Here is a 10,930-nt window from a genome sequence, read left to right on the forward strand (position 1 = left end):
TAAATATCTTGTGTTAACTTTCCGGATTTCGAACAAGTTACTATTACGTTTGTGTGATGTGACATAAGTTCATCTACCTTTTTTTAAACAAGTGCGGTCTTTACTCCCTTATATGTTATTGTCCTTTCGAACGTTGATTGATACTGACATCCTGTCTGATCCGTGTTGATTATATAATTTAAATGGAATTGCAAGGTGATATATTTTACTGCTTTCCGATCATTTTCGGCGGCCTGCTATATTTTATCAAAATGAAACCGGTACTTATCATCATATGCATTGAAGAAAAAGAATTTAAAACTAATCATTAGAGGAAAATTCAAACTTTATCACTACGAGCACGAATGGTAAGTAATGTGACCCGCCGTTTTCAAACTGCGTCGCGTTCTCAAGAGTTTCCTCTATCTCAAGAGCGTCTCCAATGTCACTGTTTATTGAATGTTTATATTGGGGATGATAATCCAACCCACCAAGTTCCGAATAGCATTTTCCCAGTCAGTTGATCAGTCAGTTTTGTTTCACAGTCAAAGCAAGAACTTCTTCTAAAAATGAATACGCGAGCGTCTACGTCGAGATTTTCATCTCGTAGTGTTTCTATCGCGAGTGAAAATGATTGTGTACGCGATGCAAGTGCGATTGTTGAAAATGAAAAGCAATGTTTAAAGGACGCTTTTATATATGCGGAAGGACTCCTTCGTAATGAAAATTTAATTGCATCAGAAGGATCATCCGTAATTTCTCATGCAGCGATAGCAATAGGCGAGAAATTATTTGAACTGATCCTGGATATGATCGATCATCACGAAATAGTTACGGAGGAGAATCTCATTTCTAATTACGACATAGATAGGGAAAATGTATTCTCTAAAATTACAGCTGACGAATCTGCTGAAGATGAGTGGTCCGATACGGAAGTAAACAAGAAAAAATCAGGAATTGTGACGCTGGATACAAAAATAAAAACTGTCACTATTGCCCGCCAGAACCCATCATGGAATTTAAAATTAATTCGCTCAAAAGGTAGCAAACTTTTGAAAAGAAAAGAAGATTTACATCGCTGGGAAAAACAAATTAAAGAGGGAGGCACGAAATATGATAAATATAATGCAATTGATAAATGGACGTACGACCGGTTCCAGGAATCTCCTGCAAATTACCAACAGGTAACCACAAGAAACCTTCGAGAATGGGCACTGGCAGGTTCTTATCAATATCAATCCGAAAATTTTCATTTTAAACCAAGTCGTTCATGGTTAACGTATTTCAAATTGAAACATAATATTCGACAAAGGAAAACCACAAAATACATTTCTTCAAAAGAAGCCAATAATTGTGATGAAATACAGCAAGCCGCCGAAAATTTTCAGAAAGTAGTGAAACATATCACCCCGCAATTCCATTTAAATTATATAATCAACACGGATCAGACAGGATGCCAATACCAATCAACATTCGAAAGGACAATGACATATAAAGGAGAAAAGACAGTATTCGTAAGCAAAAAAATATTGCAAAAACAACACATACATATTCAGCACAGTACAGTATAACAATGGCAGGAAAGCTATTACCTCATGTTTTTTTTTATGTATGCAAGAACCTTCAGGAAAATTCGGACCACTTGTTAAAAAAAAAGTAGATGAACTCATGTCACATCACACAAACATAATAGTAACTTGTTCGAAATCCGGAAAACTTACACAGGATATTTATAAAGACTATTTAAAATTGGTAATGAAACCTTATGTGGAAGATAACAAATTTCTCCTGTTGATTGATTCCTGGGGAGGACAGACAAATCAGGAAATGTACGACACATTATTTCTAACCGAAGAAGGAAACACCACATGTACTCTTCGAGTTATTCCACCAAAATGTACACCACTAGTACAACCTTGCGACGTGTACTTTTATAGACAGGTAAAAAATTTATTAAAAAAAATTCAAAACTGCACATATTTAATTGAACAAAATCGAGAAATTGCAAGCAGAGAAGATGCAATTAAAATACATTCTCTCATTCATAAGCAATTGTCTGCAGTAATTTTTAAACCAATGTTACAATACGCAGGGTTCGCCGCTGGACTATCGAACGATAGGGAAATTTTTGAAAATGTAAACCAGGTGTGCTTCCCAATGGAACTATTAAAAAACAAATGTTCATGTGACCAAAGTGTATTTATACGATGTGCAAGGTGTTTCGCTTCATTGTGTTTTGTTTGCTTCTACGACAAATACCACTGCTGTACATAGCAACAACTGTAAGTATTCTACAATAAATATTCTACTTCTGTTAGTAAATAAATACATGTTATTTGTAATTCAAAATGCAATTTTATGCGTGAAATTTCATCGTTTGAAATTAATAACATAAATATGCAATGATAAAACATAATGAAATTTTTAAAAAATGCGTTAGTCGGCAGGATTTGAACCCTGGTCGTCCGGCTGAAAACTTGGCACGTTACCGTCGCGCCACACCGACTCTTGTTGTAGGCTAGAAAAAATACGGCATTACATGGGAAATAATGAAACTTCAATCGTCAATATCTCGAAAAGTATTGGGTATCTGCCCCTATAATGGTATATATTCGTAAAGAGGAGAACGAGATCTATAAGTGTGCAAAGTTTCAACCGAATCGGTGACCCGAAGGACGTGGCCTCTCCTTGTGAGCAAAATTTCAACCCCCTATCTTGCCAGTGAGGGTAGTTACAGAGTAAATTGCATTTCGCGTTTTTCCGAGCACTTTCCGCACTCTGATACTTCCTAAAATTCTGAAAAAAATGGGGAATATTTTGGATCCTGACAGATTTTTGAGAATTCTTTCAGATTTTTTTGTTGCAAACTGTGGTCGCAAAAATTGAAAAACCTAAAAAAAATCGGAAAAATGTACATTTCTCAAAAATATGAAAACATGCTATTTTGCTGTTTAGTGCCCCGATAAATTACCATATCAGGCAGTGTCGTCAATTCTTTTTAGATTTTTTGTTGTGGGAAGTCCTTGTCAAAAACAAGAAAAACCGAATTTTTTCGCCGTTTCTGCTATTAGGAGGAAAGTTACACTTGTTGGTTTTACCGCAGGTATATATTAAGTCATTTTAAACATTATTACATTGAAACAAGTAAGTGTTTGACCTAAGAAATGTTTTAAGAGAAAAAATGGATTGTATTTTGTGCGATATATACCAGAATGTTCATAGCGTTTACAACATCGCCGGTTGGCACAGCGGTTAGGGCGTCGAACTACGGAGCGGATACGCTGGGGTTCGATTCCAGTCGGTGGGAAAGTTTTTTTCCATACGTCATCTTTATTTTTTCAATTTCTTATATGGTTTATTCATGTGATTTTAACAAATTTTTTTAATGTTTTAAAAATATTGAGGTAACATTTTTAACTAACTTTTATTTATATCACTCCGATTTTACTTCGAATTTAATGATGTTGTTTTCTTGGATTGGGCAATAAATTAATATTTATATTATTGTGTTCGTCCACGATTTCCGCCAGATATGAAATTGCTTGTGAAAATTGGTAAGATTCCGTGAAAAGAATTTTTAAATCTACTTCTGTCATTTCCGGAAAATCAAGAGTATCTACCGAGGATACTGTTTGAAATGGAGTCTTTTTGCAGTTCCAATTATTTCCAATTTTTGGAAAGGTTTTGTTGTCTACTTGTTTGTGTAGAAGCTGTTACTTTTGACCTAGTATACTATGCATTGCCTGGAAAGAAGGGCGTGTTCGTTTTCACGAGAAAATTGGTGCGCGCGTTTGTTTAAATAAAGTTTATTGCAAACTTAACAAAATGCCCTGTCACCGGCCGAACTAACTTTGGGTGACTAATTTGTGGGATTCAGTGAATAGTAGCGGTAGATACAGTATAGCGCGATTGTTAGACTCGAATTCTTTTTGTGGTTCGGATGCCGATTTTGCTGATTCTGGCCCTCTGCTCCGAGGCCCGCTTGCTCGTCACCTCCGTGGTGACACGATTTTTTGGCCATGGGCCCGTTTTCGGGGGAAGAATCATCTCCATTCGTTGATTTGATTTGAGGGCGGAGGATCTTCTGAAACAGCCCTCACCGGTGGAGGAGGAAGTCACCACCTCAAGTCAATAAGGGAGAGTTCCCAATATGCGCGATTTATGGGACCCCGGAGCAGCGCGATGAAGGCCTAAGTGGCCCATAGATGCATTTATTTGTCTCTGGGTTTCGTCCGTTGACGAAAACCAGAGATACGGAAATTCGAAACTGAACATACCCGAGTATGCTTCGCGACGGCATAATGGTTCGCACAGCAAATGCGGCAGAGGATTTACGACCCCTTGGCCGCCGCTTGTAGTTGGCCACAAGGCCCGCTGTGTCCGAATCCGGGACCCTCAAGTACCTCGCGGACGGTATACGGAGTGAGGGCCGCACGGATTGACTTATGGCCACTTTTCCAATGCCATCAGCTCGAACCCTCGAGTGCCCCGCGTGCGGCAACCCGAGAATTAGCATTCTTCGTGATTAGTCGAAGGACGGACAAAAATCGGAAAAAGGCTTTCGTTACGCATGTGTTTTTAGGGCGAAAGAGCATGCTCCGTGCAGCTGTAACATCCTCGCTTGCGTTACAGGCGGAAATGCGAGGACTCACAGTACTTATGTCTGCGAGGGATCGAACATGCTCCCCCCGTTGAATGGCACTGTCATTCAATAGCGAAACTATGCGCGATTCCAAATTATAATTGCAGAAACGGAATTGCCTGGTAAAAATAAGCGCGAAATAATCGAAACGTAATATACTAGGACTATATATGTAAAGGAAGGAACACACACAAAAACGTAACGAAGTATATGAAAAGACAGAAAAACGCAATAGAAGTCAACGCGAATATAACTATATCGATAGTAACAACAAATATAACTTACGCAAATTAACTATATAAAGAGTAGAACGCGATAATGTGACATAATTAGGTCTCGATGGGAAGAGGCGCGAGTTTCTTAACATTACGTTTGTACAGCCGTTTACTGTCTTAACGGTAACTGCGCGAATGATGTCGTCTTGGCCCGGATGAACCTCCACGATGCGTCCGAGACTCCAATGGGATGGTGGAAGGTGATCGTCCTTCAAGATGACGATGGTTCCCTTGTTCATCTCGTGGGATCCTTTGGTCCATTTTGCGCGTACATTCAGGTGGTTTATGTATTCCTTGGACCACCTGATCCAGAAGTCGTGTTTCACCTTCTGGATGTGTTGCCATTTGGACAACCGATTGCTGGAGGTCTCGGTGAAACCGACCTCGGGTAAGCTTGTCATCGCGGAACGAATCAAAAAATAGCCGGGGGTGAGAGCTTGTGGATCGTTGGGATCGGACGAGAGTGGAGTCAACGGGCGGGAATTAAGGATTGCCTCGATTTCCGTTACAAATGTTGCGAATTGCTCGTAGGTGAAAAGTTTATCACCGACCACGCGTTTCAGATGATGTTTGAATGACTTGACCGCAGCCTCCCAGAGCCCGCCGAAATGTGGCGACAAAGCCGGCATGAAGTGCCACGAGATCTCTTTGTCCTCAAGAAATCGACGAACTCTTTTATCCTCGTGCAGGACTCTGGGGAGCTCGGTCAAGTCATTATTGGCACCGACGAAATTGGTGCCATTGTCGGAATATATGTTTTTGCATATTCCGCGGCGCGCGATAAAACGTTTCAATGCAGCGAGGAAAGCTTCGGTGGTCATATCGCTAACCACCTCAAGGTGTATGGCCTTAGTGGAGAAACAAATAAAAACGGCAACGTAGACCTTTATTTTAGCGCGATTACGGAATTTGCGTTCCTTAATAAAAAATGGGCCGCAATAATCCACCCCGATGTTGGTGAATGGTCGAGTTTCGGTGCCTCTGTCTGCTGGTAAATTACTCATTGTGTACCTTGTCGTAGGTGGATTAACGCGGAAACACTTCACGCAATTTCGCAATATTTTGCGTGTTGTGTTTTTTCCATCGATCGGCCAATATTGTTGTCTGACATTGTACAATGTGGATGTCAGACTCGAATGATGATATTCGATGTGTGCGTTATGAATAATGAGATTAATGACGCTATTGTTTTTCGGCAAGAGTATCTGATGTTTTGTCTGGTATGAAAATTCGGAATTTTGGAGACGACCTCCAACGCATAGTATTTCTTTCTTATCGAGAAAAGGACTCAAACAAAGCAATTTGCTTTTGGATGGTAATTCGCTTCCAGTTTTCAGTGCGTGTATTTCCTCCGAAAATGAATGTTGTTGAATTAACGTGAGAATTCTTTCTGTTAGGAATAATCGTGGAAACTTTACCGGAGGAATTATTAATGTTTGACTGAGGTTTTGTAAACGTATATATATATACGTATATCAATGAGAACACTTTTACAGAAAGCTATGTAATACCTTTTTGTTTCGCAGTATATCACGAGAGAGAGAGAGAGAGAGAGAGAGAGAGAGCCCGAGGGTCTCTTACACGCTTTAAATACACCGCACAGATGTCGTTGTCATCTGTGAGCCTCGACTCGTAAAACGCGCGCATTAAAATTTGTATAATACATAGTATAACTTCAACACTCCCTCCTTAATGTGTGCGTTTTCAAAGTATTACATCTAATTACAAGTTTGATTTCTTTAGACCTAATCCTAACATACATGAATTATGCTTAATTCTATTCAGTCCTTTCGTTAACACATCAGCAAGCATTTTATCAGTCGGAACATATTCTAGTGTAAGCCTGTTTTCTCTCAATGCTTCGCGAACGAAATGATATCTTATGTCGATGTGTTTAGATCGACTGTGATAGATCGCGTTATTCGCAAGTAAGTTTGCGCCTTGATTGTCGCTGAATAATAATACTTCACATACAAATCCTAATTCTTGTAGGTACCTGCCGAGGTACATGGCCTCCTTCGTAGCTTCAGCTATTGCCATATACTCTGCTTCGGTTGATGACAATGCTACCGTCTTCTGCTTCTGTGACTTCCACCTTATGACGGTTCCACTCATGATAAACGCGTACCCCGTGTACGATTTTCTGTCAATTATGCATGAGCCCCAGTCTGCATCGGTGTAGCCCATCAACGATAGACTGTCCTTCTCGTATGTCAGCTCTACATTACATCCTCCCCTCAGGTACCTTAGGACCCGCTTCGCAGCTACCCAGTGGAATCGCTTGTGACAATTTGAGAATTGAGACAGACCTGCTACCGTTCTCATTATATCGGGTCTAGTCGCGACCGCCAAGTATATTAATGCTCCAACCAGTTCCCGATAAGGCTCATTTCTGGGCATGCCATCCTCATCATCGTCATCGTTATTTTGAAGCTTGACATTTACATCTATTGGAGTGTCAATCGTTTTGGCATTCTCCATGCCAAATCGTTTCAGAATCTCTTCTGTATACTTCCTCTGCGACAGAGTAAGGGTCTCTGTATACTTGCCGGAGCCGGCGTTAGTATGAATACTACCGCGTTTTCCTGCTTCATATTAGCCGGGACCGTCGCTGGCAACCTGAGAAGGCGCTCGAGATGCTCGCAACAAAAGCTAAGACCCGCACACAGCGGGGGTTCGCTACCTAACTCTCGAACAGTTTACTCCCCTCTACACCCCGGGGATGCCTATGCATCCGCTGAGAGCTGGGCAAGCCGTTGGGCATCCGTTTTCGGCCGCCCGACACGGGTCGCCGGCACCGGCGGCCGCCAACTGGCAGAGGCCGCGTGGCATCGGCCGCCGGTGCCACCACAGCATCCGCCTCACAATCCATGTTCGAAGTAGAGAAAAGAATATTGTTCATCTGAGTTGTAATGTTAAGAAGTAATGGTTCAAACTATAATCTAATTTAACGATGGAACGATGAAAATCAGCTTCACAAATCAATTTTAGCATAGTTAAATTATATCTTATATCTTATAAGTGATTATATAAGTCAAAACTCCGGAGAACAAGTTTAAAATGATTTGGTTTGCAAGGTGTGTTCGAAAGCTGGTGGAAATAGTGGAAAATTGGAAAAGTGGAAATATACGTATAACATTTGGTTCGCAAGCATCTACGGTTGTAAATCTTAGTACGCTAACGGTGTACAAGGTTCCGCATGTGCTGCATTCGGCTGGCTTAAAAATTACGAAAGTGCTGGGTACAATCGGAAGGATTTTTGATTTATGACGTCCATGGTCGGTAGGTCGTCGACAGGGATTTTCATACCTGGCCTTGGTCGCGTGCTTGTCGCGTCGTACGTAAGGTCTTACGACGCAACCCAAAAAAAACCATTTTAATGTCGCCATTCTTTCAGTGCCACCATTTTTGGGGAGTCTATCGTTAGATCTGCCTATGCTCATCTCCGCCGCGCCCACAGACCCAGTAGCTTGGCTTCGACGTCACACGCTACATAGTATATGTGACCGCTGTAGCCAATATCTCGACTATAGCCGAAAGTACGTGTGAAACGAGGCCTGTCCCTTGCACTCTGATCCAATCGGCCGCGCATTCGTACCTATGCTCTGACCAACGAGACCGAGGCAATGAAGCACCCAGCGTGCGTCCTTTGCTAATTGTCTTGCAAGGGTAACTTCAACTCTGTCGCACTCGAGCGCCTATGTTAACGTCTACTGTCTCGTCTCATTGGACAAGATATAGATACGCCATCGCATTCCTGCCCGGGAACCTTGCATCTAATCATCTGTAGGTCATTATGGACAACAATTCAGAAGTTTTCCATATACATTTTTTCGTGTCGTAAGACAAAACGATGCAATTTATGTGGAATTAATTCTTCTTATTCTACAAATTATCATGTGATTGAGTCCTGAGGATTTCTTCCACTTTCACTTGGACCACAACATATTTCAATGTCATCAAAATTCGAGACATAGTCCCCCAAAAATGATCGAATTCACAAGGCATGATCCCCTTCCTAACGTGGATACTTCCTTAAAAAAAAACAACTATTCTCGTTTTTACAATATATGTACAATTTAGGTTAATATATAAGGATGTGTGATGCTGTTTCACGAAGAGGCAGGTACGGTTCCTATTTCCATAATGTTGTAGAGGAGGGATACCGATAGTTTACCTAAGGAGCTGTAGAGCCCCGAGAAACCTTTTTTTTTTTTTTGTGCCACGCACAGCAGGGAACTGTCAACGCGGTCTCGAAAGGCCATCTGGTAATGATCAGCCGCTTGCTCGGCCGACGGGCAACGGCGGCCGGTGGGATCGCTCTAACGCCGGGACGGCGGCGCCCGTTTTACGACAGATAATCGGTAACACGGCATTTGGACCTATAGTCCCCACGTAAAACCCTCCGGTCCCGGCAAGTATACAGAGACCCTAAGGGTCTCTGTATACTTGCCGGAGCCGGCGTTAGTATGAATACTACCGCGTTTTCCTGCTTCATGTTAGCCGGGACCGTCGCTGGCAACCTGAGAAGGCGCTCGAGATGCTCGCAACAAAAGCTAAGACCCGCACACAGCGGGGGTTCGCTACCTAACTCCCGAACAGTTTACTCCCCTCTACACCCCGGGGATGCCTATGCATCCGCTGAGAGCTGGGCAAGCCGTTGGGCATCCGTTTTCGGCCGCCCGACACGGGTCGCCGGCACCGGCGGCCGCCAACTGGCAGAGGCCGCGTGGCATCGGCCGCCGGTGCCACCACAGCATCCGCCTCACAATCCATGTTCGAAGTAGAGAAAAGAATATTGTTCATCTGAGTTGTAATGTTAAGAAGTAATGGTTCAAACTATAATCTAATTTAACGATGGAACGATGAAAATCAGCTTCACAAATCAATTTTAGCATAGTTAAATTATATCTTATATCTTATAAGTGATTATATAAGTCAAAACTCCGGAGAACAAGTTTAAAATGATTAGAATTCATTGGTTTGCAAGGTGTGTTCGAAAGCTGGTGGAAATAGTGGAAAATTGGAAAAGTGGAAATATACGTATAACATTTGGTTCGCAAGCATCCACGGTTGTAAATCTTAGTACGCTAACGGTGTACAAGGTTCCGCATGTGCTGCATTCGGCTGGCTTAAAAATTACGAAAGTGCTGGGTACAATCGGAAGGATTTTTGATTTATGACGTCCATGGTCGGTAGGTCGTCGACAGGGATTTTCATACCTGGCCTTGGTCGCGTGCTTGTCGCGTCGTACGTAAGGTCTTACGACGCAACCCAAAAAAAACCATTTTAATGTCGCCATTCTTTCAGTGCCACCATTTTTGGGGAGTCTATCGTTAGATCTGCCTATGCTCATCTCCGCCGCGCCCGCAGACCCAGTAGCTTGGCTTCGACGTCACACGCTACATAGTATATGTGACCGCTGTAGCCAATATCTCGACTATAGCCGAAAGTACGTGTGAAACGAGGCCTGTCCCTTGCACTCTGATCCAATCGGCCGCGCATTCGTACCTATGCTCTGACCAACGAGACCGAGGCAATGAAGCACCCAGCGTGCGTCCTTTGCTAATTGTCTTGCAAGGGTAACTTCAACTCTGTCGCACTCGAGCGCCTATGTTAACGTCTACTGTCTCGTCTCATTGGACAAGATATAGATACGCCATCGCATTCCTGCCCGGGAACCTTGCATCTAATCATCTTTAAGTCATTATGGACAAGAATTCAGAAGTTTTCCATGTACATTTGTTCGTGTCGTAAGACAAAACGATGCAATTTATGTGGAATTAATTCTTCTTATTCTACAAATTATCATGTGATTGAGTCCTGAGGATTTCTTCCACTTTCACTTGGACCACAACATATTTCAATGTCATCAAAATTCGAGACATAGTCCCCCAAAAATGATCGAATTCACAAGGCATGATCCCCTTCCTAACGTGGATACTTCCTTAAAAGAAAACAACTATTCTCGTTTTTACAATATATGTACAATTTAGGTTAATATATAAGGATGTGTGATGCTGTTTCACGAAGA

At 42.0% G+C, this 10,930-nt stretch overlaps 1 protein-coding gene across 1 annotated transcript; it reads left to right on the forward strand.

Annotated features, from left to right (window-relative positions):
- The first annotated feature begins 609 nt into the window (after positions 1 to 609).
- LOC143363377 (uncharacterized) lies at positions 610 to 4,694 on the forward strand. Its single transcript, XM_076803973.1, is given in 6 exon segments — positions 610 to 652; positions 748 to 914; positions 1,347 to 1,497; positions 1,500 to 1,579; positions 1,582 to 1,849; positions 4,612 to 4,694. Coding segments are annotated over 6 exon segments (792 nt in total).
- The last annotated feature ends 6,236 nt before the right edge of the window (positions 4,695 to 10,930 follow it).

This window comes from Halictus rubicundus, unplaced genomic scaffold, assembly GCF_050948215.1.
Source record: "Halictus rubicundus isolate RS-2024b unplaced genomic scaffold, iyHalRubi1_principal scaffold0045, whole genome shotgun sequence".
Lineage (NCBI taxonomy): Eukaryota > Metazoa > Arthropoda > Insecta > Hymenoptera > Halictidae > Halictus > Halictus rubicundus.